The 25,516-nt window shown below is 42.0% G+C and overlaps 1 protein-coding gene across 1 annotated transcript; it reads left to right on the forward strand.

Moving 5' to 3' along the window:
• The first annotated feature begins 1,044 nt into the window (after positions 1–1,044).
• On the forward strand, positions 1,045–25,202 carry PPM1D (protein phosphatase, Mg2+/Mn2+ dependent 1D). Its single transcript, XM_086762946.1, has 6 exons — positions 1,045–1,642; positions 6,886–7,114; positions 9,604–9,728; positions 17,645–17,835; positions 18,615–18,857; positions 23,765–25,202. Exons 1-6 carry the CDS (start codon positions 1,195–1,197, stop codon positions 24,317–24,319), a joined length of 1,791 nt encoding a protein of 596 aa, XP_086619072.1. The 5' UTR covers positions 1,045–1,194; the 3' UTR covers positions 24,320–25,202.
• The last annotated feature ends 314 nt before the right edge of the window (positions 25,203–25,516 follow it).

Genomic DNA, 25,516 nt, shown 5'->3' on the forward strand with positions numbered 1-25,516 from the left:
CTGTCTTTAATGTTAATGAAGAGGAAACAGGGATTCATTGTGGTGTTTTGGATTGTATCAAGCTCTAATTAGTCTTCGTCTGTGCATCTTTAGCATATACATTTCATTGTATATGTGGCAAATGTATAAAGTACTCTGTTATGAAACTTAATGGACAGATTTTTAAGGCAGGATTTCTCAGTTTTATGTTTGGCTGATGATCTGATGGTATAAACACCTGTAAAATAGGAAGGGATAGTTATTTTATTGGATTAGTGTGGATTAATTCATTGATGTTTGTAACAGGTTTTCAAATCCCTAGGTGCTCTAGAAATTCAAAGCTTTGTTGAAGTATTTCTCATTTTTAAATACTGTTGACTTTCATGTGGTTAATGGAAGGAAATCCAAAGTACTCGCACTACTTAAGCCAAACAATTATCTGCGTTTTACTGACCGCGGCAGCATTTTTGCAGAATTCAGTAATGGTTTTAGCTGTTCGAGGCTTGTAGTGGGAAGGGGCTCTGGGAGTTGAAAGTGGTAGTAGATAGCAAATAAAGCAATGTCTAGAATTTCAGCTATAAAAATGGAATGCACAAAGCCCTCCAGTATGCAGGGAATGTCTTAAATAGTCCTAAGTGTAAAGGGTGCATCAGCATGTCCTGCAGGATGCGTAATTCCAGGGAAATCACCGGTGGGAATCCTTATTGTCCGAGTGGGAAAACAGGGATTTCAGGCCAGGAGAGGACAAAAGATGGGAGGGGGCTGCAGTAACGTGCTGGGATTCCTGGAGCGATGTGGGGTGTCCTGCGCTTCGAGTTAGCAGCTGGCGGCGCGGAGCTGGTGAAGCGTGCGCGTAGCCTCGGGCAGTGCCGGGGCGGCCGGTACCCGGGCTCCTGCGGCTGGCGCTGCCTGCGTGTGCGCCGGCCGCCGCCAGGGGGCGCCATAGTGCCCGCGGACTCGCCCGGCCGCCCCTTCCGCCGCGGCGGGGCGGGGGGAGCCGGGCGGGGCGCGGCAGGGGGCGCTGCGGCGCGCATCGCCCGCCGTTCCCGCGGGGATCGTGGGAGGCGGCGCGGAGCGGCGGAGCGGCCGTGCCCGAGCGGCGCCGGCGACATCAACAATAGTCGGCGGCGGCGGGCGGGGAGCCATCGCGGGCGGGGAGCGGCGGGCGCCGCCGCGCCGAGCCTTTCCCCCGCCCCTGCTCCCCTTCTCCCCCTCATGGAGGGGCCGTACTCGCTGGGGGTGAGCGTGTACTCCGACCAGGGCGGCAGGAAATACATGGAGGACGTGACCCAGATCGTGGTGGAGCCCGAACCGCCGGCCGAGGCGGAGCGCGGGCACCCGCACAAAGGCGGAGCGGCCCCCGGAGGCCCGCGCGTCGCCGAGCCCCTCGCCGAGAGCGGCCGGCGGAAGGGAGGGAGCCCGCGGCTGGAGGAGGGAGCGCTGCCGCCCGGCCCCGGTTCCGGCCGGCGCCCGCGCCGCTCCGTGGCTTTTTTCGCCGTGTGCGACGGGCACGGCGGCCGGGAAGCGGCCCAGTTCGCCCGGGAGAACCTGTGGGGTTTCATCAAGAAGCAGAAGGGTTTCGGCTCGGCGGAGCCGGCCGAGGTGTGCGCGGCCCTGCGCAAGGGCTTCATCGCTTGCCACCGGGCCATGTGGAAAAAGCTGCGTAAGTTACGGGCGACTGGCGCCTTCCAGCCGCCCCCGCCCCGCCGGGTCCCCGTCCCCTCCCGCCTCGGTCCCCGCCGGGGGAGCGGGTCACGCTGCCGGCCCCGTGCCTCTGCCGAGGGTTCCTCTTCTCCTTTCCTGTAGGGCCCTGTAAGCAGAACTAAGGGGACAGCGAAACCTCCTGCCCGCCTTCCGACCCCCCGCCATCACCCCGAGAGGCCGGCCGGTCTCCCCCGAGCGTGGGACGTCCCGCTTTTAGCCGCCTTTCCCCCCCCTCCCCTCCCCAGCCCCCCCCCCCCGCACTATTGTGAGTTGCGTGCTCGAAAGCCTCCCTCCATCTCTGCTTAGGAGCATCGCTGCCATCTGTGTGCGGGGAGTGGGGAGGGGAGGAGAAAGCGGGAAGCGATGTGAGGTGTTGACTCAAGCGATTCGGTAAAACAAGAAAAACTGGAGAGCAAACTGTGGGAGAAAAGATAGAATCAGAAGGTGAGGACAAATTGTAGGACTGCGGGCTGTGTGGCTGAAGGTGGTGTGATTATAGAGCTGCAGTTTGTTTTCAGGGATCCTCATCTTGTTGCCTTGGGGAACTGCTTGGAACTCCCCCTTGTCCAGAGTATCATGAAAAGGGGGATAAAAAAATGGTGACCTTAAGTAGGCTGGGAGAGTGTTTTTTTTTTCCTGAACTGTCCCTTGGTTCCGACTGTTTCTGTCGAGTTCTGATGAAAGGATTCAAAATGTAGCTGTTTCGTAAAGGGTAATCATTCACTCGTTTTATCATTTAAGCATCAGGGAATGTGCAGGGGACCTGCCAAAACAGAAAACACACTCGATATCCTGAAGATTATCTAGATTGGTTGTTGAGCTGCAGTAGAAGTTGGGGTCCTAAATAGGTAAGGGTAAAGCAGAGGAGAGTGACAAGACAGGTGACAGTAATAATTCTTGTACTCTTCCTTCTCCCCGACATCTAGTCAAACCACAGAACTGAGTTTCTGAAAAGCATTTTTTTTTTTTCCTCTTGTGAAAGTTGTGGCTTAGAGTATGATGGTTGTTTATATATATAATGTGTAGAGCGTGTGCGTATTGTGTATGCATTTGTGTATTCAAAAGCCCCAGAAAGAGAAAATATGAGAACAGTGAACAGCATATGAAGGCAGGCAGGAGTGGATCGCAGTAAAATTGGATCAAAAACATAGACAGCGGTACTGACAGTTGGGCTTGGGAGGCAAGCATAAAAAGCAAGAATAGCACTTACAGCACTGTGGGGTTTCAACAAAGTGATTCATGGCAAGAGGGGATGTTACAGTGTCAGAACAGTTTCATTTTCCTTTTTGTTGAATAGCGAAATAGAGAAGTTGTGCAAGTGTCAGATACTTGAAAAGATATGGGGGAAGGACTAGCAAGGTTGAGGGCACACTGATATTGGACAGAACGGATATGGATTTCAGAAACACCAGAACTTGACCACAACCTTGATGCTGGGGAACGAGTGGTGAGTGGCACGTGACCTCCTGGGCGGCAGACTTGCATGATAAGGAGAAGGATGTGTCAATAGGGGAAGATGGTATGGGGAAGAGAGATTAGAAGTGTAGGTGTCTAGTTGTGGCATTCCTGATCTGTTGTTTGTCACTGTACGTGTGCATACAAAATGGAGAGAGGTGGAGTGAAGTGACAGAATGCAGGAAATACTGTTTTAGTAATGAGTGTTTAGCAAATAGTACTTGGGTTGTGGAACCAATTTAAATTGTTGTGAGAAACAACATAGCTCTGGCTAGGAGGGTTTGATGACGGTTTTAGGTAGGCTATATAGTAAACTTCTGCATAGTTTGGTCTGACTGAGTTCTGCTGCATGCGCGTAACAGCCAGAGTTTTACGGGACAAAAACATTACTATATCTACTTTATAACTTCTCATACTGTGGTATGGAATCCAAGTGCAAATTTTACTTCCAATAAATAATTTTCCATATCGTCATATGTAGGCCAGATCTTTAAATGTGTACAGGTGACACTGTGAATGTGAAATGGAGACTTGGTGTTCCGGTATCTTGAAATAGGGGTGGGAGAACGGTTCGGATTTTTGGTGTAATTTTTTCTTTATTGCTTCCAGTTGATGACTGTTGGAGGGGAAGCTCTTACTCAGCTGCTCTGTTAGTTCTCGGAAGCTGTGGGGTCATCCCAGCGGCCAGCTCCTGTGATGGACAGGAAACATGTTGATAGTGAGAGTAACAGAAAAATACACCTTTGTCATTACTGATAATTTTTGGCATTAATTGTATAGTAATAAAATTGTCTGTATGCTAAAGAGCTTCCGTAGTCAAAGTTCTTATTTGAAGCCTGTTTCTACTGCTGGCGGTGGTAGGAAAGGTGTTTACAAGAAGCATACTCAGGGGGTCCCAGATTTTGATGTGACTTTACGGAGGGTTGCATAGGTTTATGTTTCTTTGGCAATTCATTACTTCTGTAGCCAAGAGCTTGTTTTCAGTTGTTGTATTTAGCTTGACACTATTAAAAAAATTTTTCAGCACTAGTTACAATTTAGAAAGAGTTGCATGCTTCTGCTTTGGTTATAACTCTTCCCATTAAATTTAATTGAAGCAATAAAAGTCACATAGTATTTTAATCTCTTGTGTAATAACAAGGGTTTTTTTTGTAATTTTCAGTGCAAACTCATAACTTCAGGATTATTCTTCGAAATGTTTAAGAGTTTATGTATGCTTAACTGAAAAGGACTTGCACCACTTGAGGCAATGCAGATATTCAGGATAATGTAAATTTTTTAGGATCTATTGCTGTATTAAAAATTTATATAGCATTTATTTTTTGAAAGGTTTATTATAATTTTAGAATCAAGCTAATTTGAAATGAGGTGTTGTAGTTTGACTTACTATGTATAAAACCAGTGAAATAACACCAAAATAAATTCTTTAGCAATTTTTGATTCCTGCAATAATCCTGAATCATTCTAAAAAAATAAATAGGAGCAGAACTTCCACAAATGCATTTTGGAGCAGCCTGTGTGTTTTAGATCACATGCCAACCATCATAAGTGGTTTTGCTTTTTAGACTGCGCCAAAGGGTTTTTTTTTTACGTTGCAGATGTAGTATCCAGGTGTAGGAGCCATATTTTGGTGTAACAGATACACTGTTTGGGATGGGTTGTTTGTTTTAAACCAATTCCTACCCTTCTCTCCAGTCCCTCTACCAGAAGGGTGGAAAAAAAAGTAAGAAGTAATTTTAAGTTGTGTAAGTGTCTTTGATTTTAATACTTGAGGTCAGAAGAAAACTCAGGAGTTTTGACACTTTTGTTAATTTATGATGAGACAGAAAGTAAGTAATATGCCGTGCTATTTACAGTATTTGTCTCTAAACAGCAGCAAGGCGTAAACTAAAATCCCTTGATGACAGGCAGATCTAATTTCTGGTTCTGTTGGAGCCTAAAATCAGAGGCTGCTGTATCATTCTTTTTCTCATAAGTGAGTGATTTCACTGTGTTCACTCCCATAAAGACTGATTTGACTCTCTAATATATTTTATTGCTATTGAGGGGTTGTTACACTGACAGAAACTCATTAGTTGCAGCTTGTTTTCTGTTAAGTGCATGGTTGAAGTCCTCATAACCACTTGGCTTCCTCCCTCATTTGCTTTCCATTTGGAATGTGTTAGATTTAATATCCACAGTTAAAATTGCCAGACAAAGTACTCCCAATAAGCTAATTGAATGTTTGTGTTCTTGAAATAAAGCTACTCCTAGGGAGAAAGTGTGTTTTAGTATTTAGAACACAAAGCTAGAACTCTGTGAGAAAATTTAAATTATGCTGAGTATCTTGGTAGCTAACAATGATGAAACTCGGCTTTTATCATCGTACTGTCTGTAGAATTCCGCTTCTCCTTCCACAAATCTTCCACGTATTCTTTCTTGCCTAGAGCACCTGATCTTACTAAGATCCTAGAGCACCTGATCTTAGTAAGATCCTAGTCTTTTGCTTCTGCTTAAAACTTTTGAACTTTGAAACATCTGTTTTCACAGGGGGGGAAGGCTTAATTAATTGTGGTTTGTTCCCCCCCCCCCGTGTTTGTTGTGCCATAGGAAGATAAATACTGTAGTGCTTTGGCAGTCTGACGTGGGTATTCCCTGCAAACAGAGCGTGTATCACAGTGGAATTTTTTTGTTGTACTGAGTGAGTGTGACTTGTGAAGTGCAGAAGATAGAATGTGACAAGGAGATGAGTCTCCCTTCTGAGTTTGTCTGAAGACATGAGTGGGTGCAGTGAAGAAGAAACATGAGGTTGCTGCTGACAGTTGAAATTGGCTGATAACCAGGAACTTGAGTTCTGTTTTCTGAGGGTACTGAAGTGGGGAGGAGGACTGGTGTAGCTAATTGTCCTTAATTGGAATCTTGTCTCAATCATTTTGTGGAGTTTTGGAAGAAGATGAACTTGCGTGTGTAGACACAGAAAGAGACAAGAACAGGCATGAAAGAGAAATTTGAATTGGATGTAAATGGCAAGAGTAGTGTGATAGGAAATGAACAGAAGTGTTTTGAGGGCAAAGCAGTCGAAAAAGAAGGAGATTTCCCTAACCACATGTAGTTCACGCTGGAATAGGTTTTATATTGTTCTGAATTCAAGGGATGTCTTCTGCAGAAGATTTGATGTTGGATTATGAATAGCATACTTAAGTAGTGTGCATTATTCAGTCCTCCAAAAGGAAATGTGAAAAAAAAACTCAAAATGTTTTTCAGCATATAAAAGTAAAATAGCATTTTCTTTCCTTCCAAGGGGATCAGGAATGTCCAGAAAACCTGACTGCCAGTCAAATATCCAGACAAAATGACCTGATTTATGACATGCCTACCTCTTCAGACGGGGAAGTGAGCAGTAGATCTTAACAGAATTCTTGTTCAATCCTGTTCAGCACACAAGGAGAACATCTTCCCCCGTATTCTTCTAGTGATGCTTGGAATATTAAACTGGAGGGCACAGGTTTTTTTGAATCCTATCTCAGTGCTTTGATACTGGCTTTATAGATATGTGTCAGCGTCAGCTGTAGCGAGATGGGTGATGTTATGAAAGGGGGGGGACCTGAGGGCACTGGTTTGCCTGGCCATGCTACAGTTGAGTACACTCTGTATTGTGACGTTACGCAACCCTCTGTGACACACCCTTCCTCTCCATGTTCAAAACATTGCCAGTTCCACAGAATTAAAAACAAAGGTATTTTTATTTGCTTTTCTTCCTCATTGCAGCGGAGTGGCCGAAGACCATGACAGGTCTCCCAAGCACGTCAGGAACTACTGCCAGTGTGGTGATTATCCGTGGGTCGAAGATGTACGTTGCTCACGTTGGCGATTCAGGAGTGGTGCTCGGAGTCCAGGATGACCCCAAAGATGACTTTGTGAGAGCTGTGGAGGTGACACAGGACCACAAGCCAGAACTTCCCAAAGAAAGGGAGAGAATTGAAGGCCTTGGGGGCAGGTAACTGTCTCTGTGCTTTTTACTTCAGGTTTCATCTCTGTGTGCTATGTGTGTCTTTCTGACTGAACTAGGCTTAAGCTTGCTTGTTTTGTGGGGGGCAAGCAAGGAATCTCATAGTCTGTTTATGTTCCTTCCCTATCTATGTTCTGGGTTTTTTTTCTAGCTTGTTGGAGGACAAGTTATAGTAACCTGCTGTTAACACTGTTGTGCTTTTTGCTAGTGGATTATGGTATAAACAAATTCTCATTTCCTGGTGGATTCCCATGCAGCTGAGGTGTGGTTACAATTCTAAATGTTCACTGAAAACTTTGGAAGTGGAGATGCTGATATTTGACCTATTTTTCATTAAATTCTGAGGAATCTGAGGAGGGAGATGGTGGGGGGGGAATTGCCTGTCGATGTAGGTAATGATACGAGCTCTGGAATATCTGGTTTGACAAAAGGTGGAAACAGCAGTTTTGACACAAAAACTCTAATTTCTCATGTGTTCTGCATTGTTCCTGAGGTGACAATAGCAGCTGTAGAGTAGGCTCTTCAAAGCTTCTGAGATCTTAGATTTGAAACAATGCACTGTATTTACTGTGTTTAACTATACACTTAAAATGTTAGAATACTGCATTTTAACGTGAATCTTCATATTAGTAATTTCTTCACTGTCAGGAGCTGGCAACTGTTAGAACATCTCTGGTGGTTGATGCGTGTTCCCTGTGATTGAGGAGGAAAGCAGGCAGGTTTGTCAGATGGCACTAATGTTTTGAGACAAACCTCGGGGCTCGCATTTGGCGTAGCTTCACAGGAGCTCTCTGTTCTTTCGTTCACAGTACTGCGCCAGATGGATGGGCACAGTTTCCTTCTCTTAGCGGTTCAGAGGCAGAGATCACTGAAGGTTTTCCTGTTGACATCATTCATATGAGAACCCTGTCAGCTCATTAACCTTCAGACATTTGTATCTCTAGCAGGTGGAAGTTGATCAGTTAGCTGTATTGGTAGTGCTTCCAGAAGGATAACTCACAGTTTTGTTAAGCTCGTACTTGTATAGGTTTCCAAGTTGTGTATCTCTGAGACTAAAAGTCTCTGGAGCTCCAAAGAAGCATTCCTTGGAACTTTGTATCAACAGGAATGGTTAGTTTTATGTGGTGGGTTTTTTTAGGGGTGTGGGTGTTTGGTTTTTTTTTTTTTTGTTTTGTTTTGTTTTTTAAACATTTGTTGTTACTGGTACTCCTTCTGTTTTTCCCAGACTGGCTGTTGTGAGGCAAATGGTAGGAGTGAGGTGGAGCTGTGTAACTATGCTTATTAATTTGCTCTCTTTAATGAGAGTGAATTGGGAAAAGTCAATGGGAGAGCATAACTGAATCTTTCATTAAAAATGGTATTTTCCTAGTAGTGGTCTCTGAGTGTGGGATAAGGTCTCCTTTCAGATAATGACTGAAGTTAGCTTTGTGTGGTCATTAGTTGTACAAATGGATTAAATTGATTTTAGAATGTGGTGTTTGTGACTTTGCTGCACTGTGCGTGTGAAAGGATAGAGCTAAACATGTCCTTGTTGTTAAGACCTTTGAAGTCTCGGGAAGTGCATCTTGAATAGCTTCAGTATGAGGAATCTTGAGGCTGTTCCAGAGCTGCTCAGTTTCTAATTACCCATGGCTGTTCCTGGGATAAAAGCTAGCTTTTAAGTATCTAGTTCCTAACTTGGTTGGGACCAAGTTTTGCTAGTTCCTTGTTCCATTGCCATTTCTGGCTCGTACTGTCTTTTGTTCTTCTTTCTTCCCTGCCTCCCTATCCCAATAGCAGCTGCCCCAAGTTGCTTGAGCTGTAGCTTCTCCTTTGACCCTTCTAATGCCATCTGTGAGAACTAAAACCAGTGCTCAGTGCCTTAGAGCAGGTGTTAACATTCAAATGCAGAGCTGTTTCTCCCTATCTCCTGCGTTCAGCAGATAGCAACTATGAACAATTCCTCTTTTATTTCTCCCTTGTGTTGGTGCACCATTAAAGAAATCCCTAAAGAAGGCTGCTCCTTTCTCTTTTTTTTTTTTTTTTTTTTTTACTGTGCTGCTCTTTGCTGCCAAACTTTGGCAGATGGAGAAAACTGAAGGAGGAACTACATGATATTTCCATTTGAGTGAGTTGATGTTGATGGTCCTCATCTGAGGAAAACAAATTAAGTTTTGCTTTTTCTCTGGCAGATTAAAAAGATACTCTGACATCTGGTTGTTGCAGACAGACAGAATTTCTTCCAGGTCTTCAGTCTCCCTGCCTTTTCTTTCCTTCCGCCCTTCATCTCTCACTTTTTGCTTTGGCTTAATATGGAACGAAACTATCTAAGTGATACCGTGTGTTTTGAAATATTTAATTGTGCTGTGGACTTTCTTGAGGGTGCTGTCATTATTGACTCCATGTTTGCGTACTTAACTGGTTTTGTGTCATTGGAACTAACTTTCATGCTTTCGTTTCTATTCCTTTTTGACTCCTGCTCTTTCTGATGGTTTTAGTGTGATCAACAAGTCTGGCGTCAATCGTGTCGTTTGGAAGAGACCTCGTCTGACTCACAATGGCCCTGTGCGCCGCAGCACCGTCATTGACCAGATCCCATTCCTGGCAGTTGCTAGAGCGCTCGGTAAGTCATGCTCGTGTTTGGAAAGTGAGACACCGCTGCGTACAGGCAACCAGAACTGAATTATACCCTGTTTCAGCAAAACAGATAGTTGAGAGGGATTAACGTGCTTGCCTTGATTATAAGGCCTTGTGAAAGTCTGGGCCTTTAAAAAGTATTTTTAATACAACATGGGTTTTATCTTTCAAATAAAGCTGTAGAAGGTGTAATTGGTGAGTGAGGGACTCCTCCTACAACATGCAGGATTTTCAATGTCAGTCTTACAAGGATAGTATTTCGTTTCTGTTCCGAATGAAAATGTACAAAGCAGTATGTGTATCCAAGATGAGGAGCACATTTGTCTTTTTCTTACTGTGGAATAATAGGACTGTAATTTTTGACTGGGTGTTGGTAAGAGTAAATTTTGCTGCATAGCCATACAGATGACTTTGGTCTTCCTTCTGTGATGAATCTGTTTCTTTCGAGACAACATGGAGTGAACAGAGATGAAAGTCAAGCCTGTTTTATCTCAAACTTGCCTTTGTGAGAGCGTTAGTAATGGGAAAGGGAAACTGTATTTGAGGGACACTTTATTCAGAGGACAAAAAAAGCATATTGCAGTACCTAGCAAACTTGTGGAAAGTTTTTTGGGAAGCACTTCGTAACTTCATTTCTGGATACCTTTTGCCCGTGATTATTAGTGTTTTCCAGTCAGGTTTTTTCCTTACATTTCACTGTGGAATTCCAATCTTCTGCAGTTCATTTTGTTTCCTTCCTTCCTCCCCTTGCCCCAGTGGAGAATTCTCTATCCAGATATACCTGGTATAGGTTTGATTTTATGGAAATGTGGTGTCTTATTTTTTACCTGTGAAAACTGTCCTGTGACTTAATTTCTTCTTGGCAAGCTTGACCGTTACATGATAGTGTTGTCAGAGTTCCTGGATCAGCTGGCCGTGTGTCATGAGGACAGTCCGTTCCTGGGACCGTGGTCGTCTTAATAACTGCAAGTGTTACTGTGTCTTATTTCAAAGGCAGTGCTGTCTGTTTCACATAGATCTGTCCAGTGTTAAGAAGAATTTTGCAGTGATAACTAACATTGTAAAAGATAGCTATATATCAAGGAAGGAGTCGCAGGTGGCTGACTTTTAATAAAAATAAAATTTTAATTTTATGGACCTTTCTTCTTTATCTTACAAGTCTTTATTACATGTCATGTTTTATGCAAGATAGATGCTTATTTTATGGTTAGTAAAACTGACTTGAGCATTTGAGTAAATCCTTCAGAGTTAATAGATGACTAGCAAACAGCTCTTCACCCACTGAGCAAGATATCCCTCTTCCTTTTTCTGCAGAAGAGTATGAGTTCCTCAGATTACAAAAAGTGTATGCTTAATTTTGATGGATCTTTCATTCCTATGATTGAGAGTTCGTTGTTTGTCTAAATAGCTCAATGGCTTTTGATCCGATTCCTCTCAGCCAGTTGAAGAAAAGGACTTGGCTGGGTTTTGACTGCAGGTGGGAATTCAAGGAATGATGCATCTGTTAGCCCCCTATTGCATTCTTTCCAGCTATGAGGGTGAGGAGGATTACTGGAGAGCTTCAGGTCCAGAAATGCGAACACGTATCTTTTAACAATTCTCGGTGTCAAGCGAGCAGATTTGAAAGCTTAAAAGAAGGCTTTGGCATCTTCAAATCATGGAGAAACAGTTTTACAATGTGACAGTGTTTTTGTTTGCCTGCTCAAGGAGCCTCTGTAGGCTCCTCGCGTCCCCTTCCGAGGAGGTATGACAAACCTCCTGGAAAAAAGAACACAGCTGCTTCGCTCTGTAGGACCCAGATGGTGCACAGACGCTCGCAGTTTGGAAACAGGATTTAACTTCTTCCTGAGGCCAGCATGCCTCTTACGCTGCTTACAAAAGACCTACCACGACTAAAGCCGTTCGCGTCCGTGCTATTGCGGCCTGCTCAACCTCTTGGCTGGCTCCCAGACTGCTGCCCTGCTTGGCACAGGGCTGCTGCGTTGGAGCCTCTCCAAGCGGAGTAGTAACTGTCAGTGTTGACATTTACTGGTTACCAGTACTCCAGTCAATCCTATCAAGATCTAGCACTGATTTTTTTTTTTTTTTTTTTTTCCCCCTCTCGTAAGTCCAAACGCGATTATTACTCTCTATAGAAATCGCACACGGATCCCAGACTGGACAGTAGTTTTTAGTAGGAGAGCTAAGAGCCATAATTTCATGGTAGCTCTCCATTTTACATGCCTGTCTCTAAAACAGGTGTGAGGTAACTCAAATTACTTGAATCCCCTTGCGTAAGGCAAGGCTGTGAGTGTGCAAATGAGCAGATGCTCAGGGGCAAGAAGTCATCGTAGAACTTGCTTGTGTGTTTGAAGAGTCAGTGTCAGTCACTGCATTGCGTACTAGTTCTTGTCTCCCTGTGGAGACAATCACTCCATGAGGCGCTCAGGAAGGCGCTGTAGACTCCCGTGAGCGGGTGGACGTGTGCCTGTCTTGGGGAAAGAATGCTGAGAGGGGAACAAACCTGCTCTGTGTACGTATAACGTAATAGCCAGATAGGTGCTGGCAGAAAGGTTGTATTTCAGCCAGGCCATCTACCTAAATACGTGAACGTAGACCCGTTTCTGGGATGGTAAGCACAAGGCTGTAAGTGTACAAGATGATGTGTGTTTTGTTCCCATGTGCTGAACCCGCTGTGCAAAAATGGCACAAAGAATTTTGATCTTTGGAAACAGATTTTGAAATAAAATCTGTCTGTGTGTGTAATTTTCAAAGATGGGGAAGTATAGAGAAGCTACAGTCTGAGCCCTGAATATCTTATGATATAATTTGAACCATGAACAGAGTGTGGGATCAAGTAGACAAATGGTGTGATCAGTCACTGAGCTTTGTCGATTGACTGTAAGCGTAACTTAAACTCATTGTAGTTTTCTTACGTTGCTGTTTGAGCCTGATGATGTTGACTGGTAATGCGTGGAGTGATGGCAGGAATGAGCCTTGTTTGTTTTCTAAATCATATGGGACCTCTCTTGTTGGTAAATTAGTTCAAGTCTAAATCTAGTAAATCTTTTCTGGGCTTTTTTTTTCCCCCTCCTTCTCCCCTTTTCTTGGGAACTAATGTAGAGCCAAGGTCTGCAGCTGTCAAAAGAGTTATGCAGGAAGGGATTGCCTTGCAGTCTTGTAGCTGTTTGCTGTGGGTTGGGTTTTTTTTTTTTTGTTTTAGTTAATGAATGACGAAACCTGAACCAAACAACTCTCTCATGTGCCAACATGAAGTATCTTTCCCCTGTTTTCTATGTAGAAATATAATAGACTCACCCCTGTATTTTAGGTGGCGTGGCCTCCACTGTACAGGTTTGACTTTTCATAAGGACATGAATTTCCTGCTGACCCCTGAAAGGAGTTACGCACCAGAACAGTGAATGCTCAATGTATAACTGCTACAAGAGTGTTGGCTCTGACAGTGATATGGAAGCTTTTTTCCAGAGCGACTTAGGGGATGCCAGAATTCTTTTGTGAAGCTCTCTGAATGTGCATACCATGAAACCCTAGAGAAGAGGGTATGGCTGACCTCAAATGATCTGAGTAGATTTCTGTGTAAGGGTTTAGGTCTTTTACACACATTTGACTCTTTTAAAAGAGTTACCAAATAGAAAGAGCACAGCTGCTACACAATGTCAGCTTCTTAGTTCTTTCCTGCTCTTTTGTGGGCCCTGCCATGAAAATCAGTCACGTTGAATTGCGTAACCTAGTAAGTTATGTTTCAGTACTGCACAGCATTTTCCAGGTTTTATTGATAATTGCTTTTAAATTTTTTTTTAATATAAAACCAGACAAACTTGAGGTGCATTTGGGATTCTAGTCTTGTCCTAGGGATGTCTTGCTTTAGGTTGTAGAATTTTCTTTACCCCCAAGACAAAATACATATGTATGGCTGTACAAAATGCAGAGTATGTACTTGACGTTGTGGATTTGTGTTACACAGATCATGTCAAGGCATGCGTGGATCCCTGTAGCTCAAATGAAAGTTTGGGGCTCCCCCTTCCTTTAGAAGATGGAAAGTTTTAAACCCTCAAGTACTTCTCTGTAACTTGTGCTTGCTGCTACCTTCAGTTTTGTCCCTGTCCCTCAGACTGAGCGGTCTTTACTCATTGCTGGGCTGTATAAATGGAACGTTGCCTTGCACGCATCTATAGTCTGCTGTGAAGATGCCCTCTTGTGGCCACAGGACCAGGTTGCTGTGAGTTTTGGTGAAAATGTTTTCCACCCCAGCTCAGCCTGAATGGTTTTAAGTGGTTACTGTCTGTATGGATGCTGAGATTTGTCTCACTTCCTAGTAGTGCTGCCTCATTGGCAGGGAAAAAGGAAGTTCTGCAAGTCTCCTCTTTGTACTAGCAGACCTATTAAACAGAACTTTGATTTTAAAAGATCTGGGGTTAATCAAGCTGGGTTTTTGTTTTGGACTGACTTACAAAAGTAAACTTTTCTTTCCTCTATTAAAACCAAAAGATACTTTTGTATTCAAAACAGCATCCTGCAGAAACATAAATGAAAGACTTGAGTTATATGATTTCTGGACATACTTTTGCTATAAGGCAGCTTTGGACTTAATCCAATCCAGTCTACTTATATGATGGATGTTTTAGTTTGTAACTTCAATTACTTCCCTGGCCGCAGCTGAGTTACAAGTAGGTTTTTTTTCATTGTATTTTAAAAGGTAATAGTAAGATAGACTACATATTTTAATATATTCTTATAGGTAGCTAAATTAGTTTGCTGCTCCTTTAGTATATGATTTCAAACATCTATTTTTCATTTTGTAAGATGCAGTGTGATTTTTTTAAAATTTTTTTTGTTGTTGTTGTGTAGCTCTCTGTATATTCTGGTTTGAGTCAGGACTAAGGAATAGGTATGATTTTTTTTCTGGAAGATGTGGAAGGAACTACATTTGTTTGTTTATTTGGAAAAGAAATATGCAAACTTCATACCAAAATAAATATTCCTGGTCTGTAAGTTTTTAGAGAACAAGACTGGTAAGTTTTTTTGTGAATGTTTGTTTTTTAATTAGGAACAGAAATAGTATGGCTCACAAAGTGCAGTCTGAGAACCTGGCATTCCAGTTCTGTAATAGCAGCCTTTGGCATATCGCATCATCCTGCTATCTTGGCTTCCCAGTCTGCTGAACCGTCACTTGTCTGTCTGCGTGCTTTAGGACAGAATTAAAGATTTCAGAGCACTTTGAAAAGCCTAGGGAAAAGTGTACTCTGATTTCTGGCTTGCTTTGCGCTCCCTTTTTCCTCCCCAGAATTGTGACAGAGGATGCCATGTAAAGTTGGCTCTTCCTAAGTTTGTCCTATATTCCTCAGCCGTTGAGGATGCCATGCTCTCCAGCTGGCCAGAGAAAGACATACAGCTGACATGAGTATTCTGTCTATGCAGCAGTTCTAAAAAGCATTGGCTTAATCTTGGGTGCCCTGCCCTTTGGAGGGGGGGCGCGGGGGGGGAAAAGCACCTCCACCCTAGTGATGTGGGTTGGCTTTTGCTGTCTTGGAGTTGAAGGATCTGTGAGAATTATTCTTGAGGTGAAATACTCTTTGTGCAGTACTGGTCTACCAAGGATCACTTGCCTGCTTGATTGATCAGAGTGATTAATCTGATTATTATTAGTCAGCTGTTTTCTTGGGAGGAGCAGCAGATGGGCATGATGACATGTGTGTAGATGAACTAAAATTAAATAACATCAGGTTATTTTTATCATACAGCACAGTATTTTTAATTAAAAAAATTATTAAGCTGACAACATCTGTCATTCTTCCTTGTGAGTGTGAAGAAACTGGCAAAAATGAAAGCATAAAAATATTATGCGTGTTGGAAATGGATGGTGCCACTGATTCCAGGGTCTGCCTGTTGCAAGATCCCAAGCTCTTGTTTATTTTACCTGCTGTGTCTGTGACAGGCACGATGCGAAGAACTCTCAGCGCACGAAGACTTTTCGTGGCAATTCATACACAATAATTACCGTGCTGGAGCTCAGCTCTTCTGTTACAGTATTTATTTTGATCTTGTTGCCAGCTGGCTTGCTTTGTTGTGAGTCTGTGGCGGGAGAGTGCACCTCTATACAGGCAGGCTTGGCTTTTAATTAGCACTTATTAGAAGCATGTGTTTGCTGCTGCTGCTGCAGTGAAGGTGGATTGGTGCTCTAATGAGGATGGACCATCCGTGCCTGCTGTGGCAAAGTGCAGTAATTGAGTTGAAGTATTCCTCTTCCTGATTCTGGAAAAGTCTTTTCAGCTGGTTGATAGCTTAAGGCAAAGCTAATGGAAGGAAGGAGGAAGACAAAAAGCTTATTTATTGTCTTTGAAAGGGTGGTGATGGATGCGGAAGAAGGCTATGGCATACTTTCTGAAGCTGGCAAAAAGCAAAGAAAAAAAACTGACAATACCTTACTCTTAAACAGGAGTTCTTAAGCTTCTGTATGCTTTTCAACTCTGACATCTTAATTAATTTCTACTTTTAAAGCTATGTGTTCTGCACAGAAAAATCTAGCCAGTGCTTGCAAATAATAATATTATTTTTTGTTGTTTGTCACTATAGGAAGCTGTATATGAACATAAAAAAAAAAGAAAAAAACCTTAGAAAAAAACCTTAGAAAAAGCTTTTATTTTTTTCAAGTATACCTCATAAATGAAACTTAAATAAATTTATATGGAAATGCATTTTTCTGTTGGAGTGGTTTTCACTTGAGGAAGGTTTGGAGGAAGCACTCAAACCAATAGATGTTTTGATTCAAATGTGTTACTCACGTTCAGTTCAGGCCATCGTTGTGGCGAGGTGACCTCAAACTCATTCACATAGCAAGAAGGATTTAAAAATAGAAAGGTTTGCTGCCTGAGGCCTTCCAAGGGAGAGGCTTTAGTTCTCATTTTCTGCTTTCCTGCTGGAACCCAGGCGCTACTCGTGTTCCTGTGGCTTCTTTCCAGCTCCAAAATTTGGCACATGGTGTTCAGCTGCACAGACGCTCTAACACAGCGCTGCATGGCTTTGAATGTAATGCTGATGCTGTGGAAGGAGGAGGAATGGGAAAAAGAAATTAATAAGGGCAAGGCTTCAGTCTCTCCTCTTTTGCCCTCTTCCTTCGCTCCTTCTCTGTGGCACCTGCATGCACACATACACGGCAAGACATAACCGTGCGTTTCGGTGTTGCTCAGATGGCTGTGGAAGATCTCAGGTTTAAAAAAACAAAGAAACAAAAAGGCAGTTGAGCAACTTGAGTATGAAAAGGTGTGGTTTTGAGTTTGTGTTTTGTTTTTCTATGAGCAGGGCTTGTTAGGGTGCGCAGGGCAGCAAACCACTGTGATGCAGGTTTTGTCTAATGCTGTATATGATGCTGGGGAGAAAAAAGGGTATTACGTGATCCTCCCCCCCGCCTAGTTCTGTAAACTGTGCCGTGATTCCCTGTACAAGAGGTAAGGGGTTTTGTCTCCGGTATTCAAACTGTACCAAGAACTAGAAAGACAGATTCTTGCAAGTTTGCTGTGGGTTCTACAAAGTAAGGCTCTACTTCTGTTCAAGGAGAACTTAAGTTGTTCAGATGTTTTAGTTTGGATATTGAGGTTTCACTGTTTCTAGGTATGAATCTGTTCTATTTCCCCTTTTTCTGAAAATGGTAATTCTAAGAGAGTAGAAGACCTCCTATAAACATAGGTTGGTTTGAATGTGTTTTTATTTAAATCGCTACATACTAGTAAATATGACCAGAAAGTGACAGCAGCAGAACACCAATTGTGCTGAAGTTACTTTGTGTTACTGTTGGTGACTTGAGACTGGTGGCAGTTATTTTCCTGGGAACATTTTTCTGTCATTTCTGAGATTCATATTTTCATGTCTAATGTAAGAAATCAAAACCATTTTCTTCTCTGCTAGGTGATCTTTGGAGCTACGACTTCTACAGTGGTGAATTTGTTGTGTCCCCTGAACCTGACACTAGCGTGCACACAATTGATCCCCAGAAGCACAAATACATCATCCTTGGCAGTGACGGACTGTGGAACATGATCCCACCTCAAGATGCTATCTCCATGTGCCAGGATCACGAGGAGAAAAAGTACTTCATGGTGAGAGCAGTGGCTATACGTCATGGTGGAAATTTAATACTTTTTTTTCCTCTAGAAGTTGCTTAGTGTGGCATGTACGTGAAGTGCCTAACGGTGGTGGTGTTTAGGCACGTTCATAGTTTTGCCACAACATAAAAGTTGTTTGGCTGATAATGTGCTGGCATATACTGTCAAATACCATGCGTGTTAAGTGTTTAGATTATTTGGTTGTCATTTTGGGGAAATTTGACTACGAGGATGGTGTCTGTGAGTAATAAAGAAGAGAACGTTTTCCCTTCTCTAGGGAAAGACACAAAATACTGTCTGAAAATGAAATTTATTTCATATTAAGAGGCATGTTGCAACGTAGCCAATTGCTTATTGTTTTTTTACATGATTTGTACAAAGTTTTTGAATTAAATTATTCTCTGGTTCATTTTACAAAACAGTTGAGAATCTAGGTAGTGAAGCATCAGACAGTACAGTCCGTAAACCCCTTGAGACACTTCTGGAAAGACTGCAGGTTGTGTTACAACCAGGCTGTTTAAGCAAGTCATTGCACCAGTTTTAAAGCACTCATATATGTGGATTCTACCATGAACTGATTTTAAAGTTACATTTCACTAGGAATAAAGATATGTTTCAACTAATATTTCCCCTTGTGTTTCTGAATCAAGCTGCTTTAGCACATGATACGTAGGAATAAATATTTCGAGCTGTGCCATGTAAACTCTCCATCTTCCGTTTCCAAAGTGAAGTGGACCTGATTGCTTTCTCTGTCCCTTTCTTCTGTCACAAAGGGAGAGCACCGACAGTCTTGTGCCAAAATGCTGGTGAACAGAGCGCTAGGCCGGTGGAGGCAACGCATGCTTCGTGCGGACAACACTAGTGCCATTGTAATCTGCATCTCGCCGTTGCAGGACAGCAAAAGCAACCTGGAAAATGAAGACGAATTGTATCTCAACTTGGCAGAGAGTCCCTGCTATAGCAGCCCTGATACGAATGTCATGACTCCCTCCCGCTGCTGTACTCCCCCTGTCAAGGTAACATTTTTTTTGTTTTGTTTTCAGTGTTCCACTTTTGAGCGTGGAGCCCAATAAATACCTGTCAATCTCCCTTTTCTTCCCCTGGCAGTAATTTCTTTTATGCAGCTTACTGTGATCTGTAGGACTGGGGCAACGGTGTAGTCAGACCATTACCACTGATTGAAGTGGTCCTTTTAGAAACTGCAGGCCTGTCAACCTAAACTACTAGTTAATGTTGCTTTTTCTGTTTGCTTGTTTTTTAATGTGTTGGTTTGTTTTTTTTTTTTTTTAACTGCAGTGGACTAGGCAGTACGTATGCCTAGATAATATATTTCAGTTGTAGGGGAGTAACGTGACAGCAATGACCTGGCCACATCCTCGGTACTTCCATGTACAAAGTTTTGGAGATAGAGGTGAACTTTTAAAAGTTCTTTCTTCTTAAAAGAACACCAAAGGCAAAGGATTAAAGTATGAACTGCTCAGAATTGCTGAAATTTAGGGATACAATGTTCTTGTAACTCTTAAAATCCTGACAATTTATTAGTAGTTGTTGGTCTGTATTCCCTCGTTAGTGTAGAAGAAATGATTACTGTTAACTTCATGCATATTGTTTACACAACTTTAAATGCACTGTTTCTTAAAAGTAAGTTTTCCAAGATTCCCCACAAAATCAGAAGCAGGCTACTGAAAGAGAGGAATCGGACTGTGGAGATCAGAGGTTTAAAAAAGAAAAAAGCCCAACACATCCCCTCAGAGAATAAGGTTGGGCTACAGTTTATTTTCCTCCCTTGCCATGTACTTGTATAGCTTCCACAGGTGATGATTGCAGACTGCTGCATTCTTCATCGTGGTGTGGTTCAGTTTTGGTTGGCTGTGCTGTTGGGTGTGGGATTTGGTTTGTTTTGGGGGGGTTTTTTTGTTTTTTTTTTTTTTGTTTGTTTTGTTTTTTTGTTTTTTTTTTTTTTTTTAAGGTAACCCATGGTTAATGTACTCAAACACATTGCTGTAAAGAATGTTTTCTTTCTGGATTGGGAGCTCTTACTGTCTTCTGCTGGAGGATTTGGTGCTCTTTGTTAGAGGAAAAGACGTTATGATACAAGGTCTGTCTTCAGGTTCAAAGTTAATGTAAAGCAGAGCTGTTGAGGAGGGTTTTTTTGTGGTGGGTTGTTTTTTTTTCCCCTCTAAGAACTGGAGTGTAGTTATGAGTGGATGTTTGTTTCAGTAATTACCAGCTGCTCCTGATTTAAGTTAACTGTCCTTTGATGTTCTGCAGTATAACTGGATAACTGTCCTTTGGGCAAAATAAAAAGAAAGGAAAATTAGAAAGGGAGTCCTTCACATTCCCTTGGCAGAAAACAAACTGCTAATACAATGGCAAGCTCAACCTTTCTGTCTCCTTCCCTTCCATCCAGTATAGCAAAATAAATGAAAAGAACTTACAATCTAGCAAAATCGTGAGTGAAAAAAAAATTGATTTTTAAATATTCCTAAACTTTTAAGTTGTACAGTATGTTCTGTGTGTGATCTGTTTTCAGTACTCATTGGATAAATTTTGAGCTGTGTTGACTGCGAAATATCCAGGAAGTAGCATTTCTGGATAAGGACTTAATGAAAATTAATTTATTTTTTTTTTTCCTTAAGATCTCCCCTCCCCATGTAAGTAGAGTCAGTGAGCTGTGATGTGTAAGTCTAGATTGCAGCAAGAGGTCACTGTGAGTGGAGAGATCAAAACTTCAGACACCTAACAATTTTGGTGTTTGCCATGTAGGCAAGGCCTTATTTCTTGCTTAATGTGCAAAACTCCAAAGCAAAATTTTGACTAGCTACAGGTCTGCATTGATAATATATGTATAAATGACTTCTGTTTCAATGCAATGTTTATCCTCTTGAACTAAAATAGAACTGGTGTCACCAGTTTAAAGCATGGATCCTATTTTCCTACTTGTTTTTTTATTAAAAGTAGGAATGTAATAATGGCTTCTGCCCTCACAGAGTACCTGCAAATATCAGAACAGAAGTGTGAGAAGGAAGTTGAAAAGAAAAGAGACAGAAAAAGACCACTGTACTCTCAGAATAATTTTTAAATACTTGAGAAAAAAGCAAATGTCTCCAGGCAGACGTAATACATGAAATATCTTGGCAGTTGTGTCTCCATGTATGTGTTGTGGTTTTGTTTTGTTTTGTTTTTTTGTTTGGTTGGGTTTTTTTTTTCAAAACAAGAACTTTGTGTAGTTACCTGTAAGTATATGTAGTAACTACACCATCCTGAGTAATACTTTTTTTCCATAGTACAAAGAGCTTTATCAGTTTGATAAGAGCCACAATGGAAGGAAAAACACTTGCATAAACTTTGGTTAGGTAACGGCTGGGCTGTGGGCTTTTCACTGATACAACCATCTGACCTCATTGGGAGCCTTCTGGGTAAAACTGGGTGCATGCAGGAGCACATGTCAGCTTAAAATTTTCTTTAAAATGATGTGAAATATAATTGAGCCACTTAGGACTTTCCCCCGGAATGGTCAAATACACGGGTTCCTGCGCCTTGCTTCAGACGTTATTACAAGGTGACAGTGTTCTCCTGAAGTACAGCCACACGGCTATTGCAGAACACGCATTTTGGAATTTTTTTTCTGATGGTGGTGACTTGTGAGAGATTCAGGAAATGCCCTTACTTCACGATACATAAATACCTTGATACATAATGCGGCAGATAAATATGTAATCTCGCGTAGCTCGGTAATGCATCTTCTTACAAAATTACTGTTGAATTTTACTGAAATGGGATCATCACTGTTCCCGTAAAGAAGCGAGAGGTGGTTCTCCAGATCAGTCTGAGTTCCTGGAGATTGTGGTAGGACAGGGAGGATAGGTCAGCAAACCAAGAGGTGGCAGTGGAAGGAATGCTTGCCTGTTATCCTCAGAGAACTCGGAGAAGCACGGATAGCCTTGACTCGCAACAGCCGCTGCATTCCAAAACAATTGATTTGGAAATAGATGGAGATCAAATCAAAGTTTCGCTATTAAACAGAAGTATTTCTTAATTGCATATCCTTCTGGCAACAATTACTTAATACCAAGTTAATTCAAATTCCTGAGGCCAGTGATAAAATTTGGTTGATTAGATTGTTGAGAAATGAAGTTGGCGTTTTATGTTTTCTTTTTCTTGTTTTCTTACATCGCTCCTTAGCAGTCCCATCCTTTGACTTCATGTGGCTTCCCAAAGCCTTATACAGTCTCAGGTATTCGTACTATTTTTTTCTATGATTCTATAAAACACATTGGCAATAAGAGCCACAGTGTTACGTGTTTTGCGCAAGAAAAACATAAAAGCTAAGTCATGGCTAGAGACACAAGTTCAAAAATTAAATTGAGCAGATTAAGTAACATCACTAGAGCTGCTCTGTGCGTCTCAGCTGACTTTCTTATGGGTTCTGCAAGAACAGAGTTGGAAGACTGACCTTTAAAATGCCATCCATAAAGGTCTTTCCTCTTGTGTTGCTGCATGTAGTAAAAGAATATTACCTAAAGGGTTTTATCTACACATGGGGAGCAACAGGGGAGGGGATGGAAAACCAAGTCTAGATGCTAGAAACAATTTTGATTACTTTCTCTTTTGGAGTGTGTTTTATTCAGCCTTAGTATTAGATTTGTCAGAAGTGCTGAGCAGTCATGGATCTCTTCTTGAAGGTGTACTGAAGTTATTCTGGGTTGTGACTTCAAAAGCATCTGTTTACTCATCTGAGATGTTACATTGACTTAATCTGATTCAGCTGTGTGTGTGCGTTTGAGTTTTCAGCACGTTATTTTCTTAAAAGTCATTGTTGTCTGCATTACGCTGACGGTATGTAGAGTAATGTGGCCTTGAAATCTGCTTTTGAAGGACTCCCTGAGTAACTAGGGATTTCTTCACAATTAAATCTTTTTAATAAGGTCATAATTCATATCTTCAAGGCACTGCATAAATACTCATTTTCATAATCCCCCTGTGGATAGTGAAAGCCAGTATTGTCCCCATTTTCCTGTTGGTAAAAAAACTTCTCAGAGGCTGCAGAAGAGATGAGCAGCTGAAGGTAGGGTTAGAGTTTAGAAGTCCTGGTTCTCAGGACATGGTATTAAGCAGCTTCTCTTCAACGTACGGAATGACTGTGCTTCATCCAGGGTGTATAGCTGTGCTGTGAGGAATGGCGTTGCTTTCTTTCCAAGCTGTAAAGCATAAACTAGGCAATAAAATGCATCACTTTGTTTAGCAAACAGCAACTCTATTTTTAGAATAGCTTTGTCCAGTGCTCCACCTTTCTGTGTGCACTCAGGACACCTATGACAAAGAGTTTGTCATTCTGCCTGGTAATCTGGTTATGCAGTAACTAAGAACTCCGCATGTAACAAAGGTCAGAAGAGTGTTTCTGCAGTTTGCCCTAAGAGTGCTCGGCCACCTGATGATGTACAAAATCTTCAGAAAGCAGTAATAGCTGCTTGGATCGCACTACCTGCATGTTGGAAAACGCCGCTGATGGAAATCATAGGACAGAGATTGCAGGCAGCGCTTTCTACATGGCTTCCTAAAATAACAGCAGATGTGTGCAGATGCCTCAGCATTTTATAGGAAGCTACACAGGCTGAGTAGGTCTGAGCAGCCCTCTGAATGGAAAGATGACACGTCTGCCATTACAAAACACTGGCAAATTGGGTGATTGATGCAAATGCTTTTATGGAGCTGGTGCGCACAAAGTACCACGTTCCGATCTGCTGTCTGAATCTGTTTGCGCCTCTCAACGTGGAGAAAAGATAACTCTGTTTTGGAGTAGGATTTTTCTGTCTCTGGTAAGGTTTAGAGAAGTTCCATCAACACTGTCTCCACCCTCAAAGGATAATGTAGGTGAAAGAATTATATTTATGCCTAAATATTTTTTTTTCTTTTCCCATAGCTTTTAGAAGATGACCCATGGCCACGACTGAGCGCTTCTGAGCCTGTTCCTCCCCTCGTGCATAGCAACATGATCTCAGAAAAATACTTAGAGCTGCCAAACGAGATTGCCAAAAGCAATTTACCTTCATCAGGAGCAAGCCCGAAGGATTCTGGCCCACAGGAGGAGAAGTGCAGCAAAGCGCTGGCTTTGAGGATACATGAATCCTACAGTAATGGTTTGTCAGTCAGTCTCTCCCCTTCCAACTCCGCAAATTCAGGCACGGACCAAAAAGGCTTCAAGGTGTCTCCTAATGGCCAAACAAAAGCCCAAGACGCAGAGAGGACACCCACGGCAAACTTTAAAAGGACATTGGAAGAATCCAACTCTGGGCCAGCTATGAAGAAGCCGAGACGTGGCCTGAGTCGAAACATTGGTGTCCAACCAGAAGGCATGTCCACAACTCCACAGCGCAAAAACTCAAACAAGCTGACCATGCGACGCAGCCTGCGGGGCCAGAAGAAGCTCAGCAATTCGCTCTTCCACCCGCCGAGGAAAACAGTCTGCGTTTGCTGAAGGGCATCTGAGTAAGGAAGTGTATTTCGGTCTGGTTAGAATTTTAAAGTTGGTGCAGAAGTTTTGAAACTCTTCCTGTTTATCGTTTTTTAAAGTAGACAACTTTTTTTGGTATCAACAGCTTTATCCCAGCCTTGTACTTGCTTGTAATATAACTGTGAATTTTGTAGATGTGTAGGGTATAAGTCACTGTAAAATGTGTGTAAATTTGTATTCCTTCATATAAATGTAGTCTCTTTTCTTCCTTGTATAATTGTTACAGCGGGGCTAAACCTTGTTTTAAAAAAAAAATCCTTTTTGTTAATTTCTAAAGTCATGAATTTGTATACGCTTCTTGTGATGAGAATTTCATAACTTTTTAACTAAAGTAAATTATTAAACAGAATGGAAGATATGTATTTTCGTAGTATTATATGTTCCACCTGAAGTGTGTCTTTTAGAGAATACACTAGGTCTATATTTTGTTTTTAAATTTTAGATTTCTCTACTCAGAAATGAAATGTGCGTGGAAGCAGAGATGTTGAGTCTTGCTTTACACAGCTCAATGTCGATCTCTTTATGTTAATTAAAATACTATGCAGTATCTTATTTAGTTGTATTTTTTGTAACATTAATCGTCAAAGTATTTAGCAAAATTGTGTGTTTTAATACTCCAGCTCCCAAAAGCATCCTAGAAAGCCATTCCCCTCCCCTCGTACAAATGATGGCATTTTTATCCAGGCATAAATGTATGCCCCACAGAGGCATGAATTTTCTGCTATTCCAATACCGATGGTGCTGCTAATACCTTTCAACATAAGTTCTTAAATTATTTTATGACTATTTTCATTGAGTATGTGGACCATGTTGTATGTTCACCTGAATAAAACACGTGAAAATTTGATGGAGGTGCCTTTTTTCTTTTTAAACTTCAAGCCTAAGTTCTGCTGACCGCATTCATATTTATTTTGCATTCATTAAAATCTGACGCTCTCCCCTGTGTCACTGTGCTGGCGTGGCTACTGAAACACGATATCTTGCACAGTTTTATCATGGAACTGGTCTTGGCACTTTATACTGAATATTTGTTAAACTGCAGCAATATGTAACCTGCATTTTTTTTTTTTAAGGGGGAAGGAAAAGGCCAGTATTTCATTCTGAGGGCTGGGGTGGTATTTAAGGAGTCTGATTCTTTACTGCTGGAACAATAAAACACGG

Source organism: Chlamydotis macqueenii, chromosome 19 (assembly GCF_036417535.1).
Source record: "Chlamydotis macqueenii isolate bChlMac1 chromosome 19, bChlMac1.mat, whole genome shotgun sequence".
Taxonomy (NCBI): domain Eukaryota; kingdom Metazoa; phylum Chordata; class Aves; order Otidiformes; family Otididae; genus Chlamydotis; species Chlamydotis macqueenii.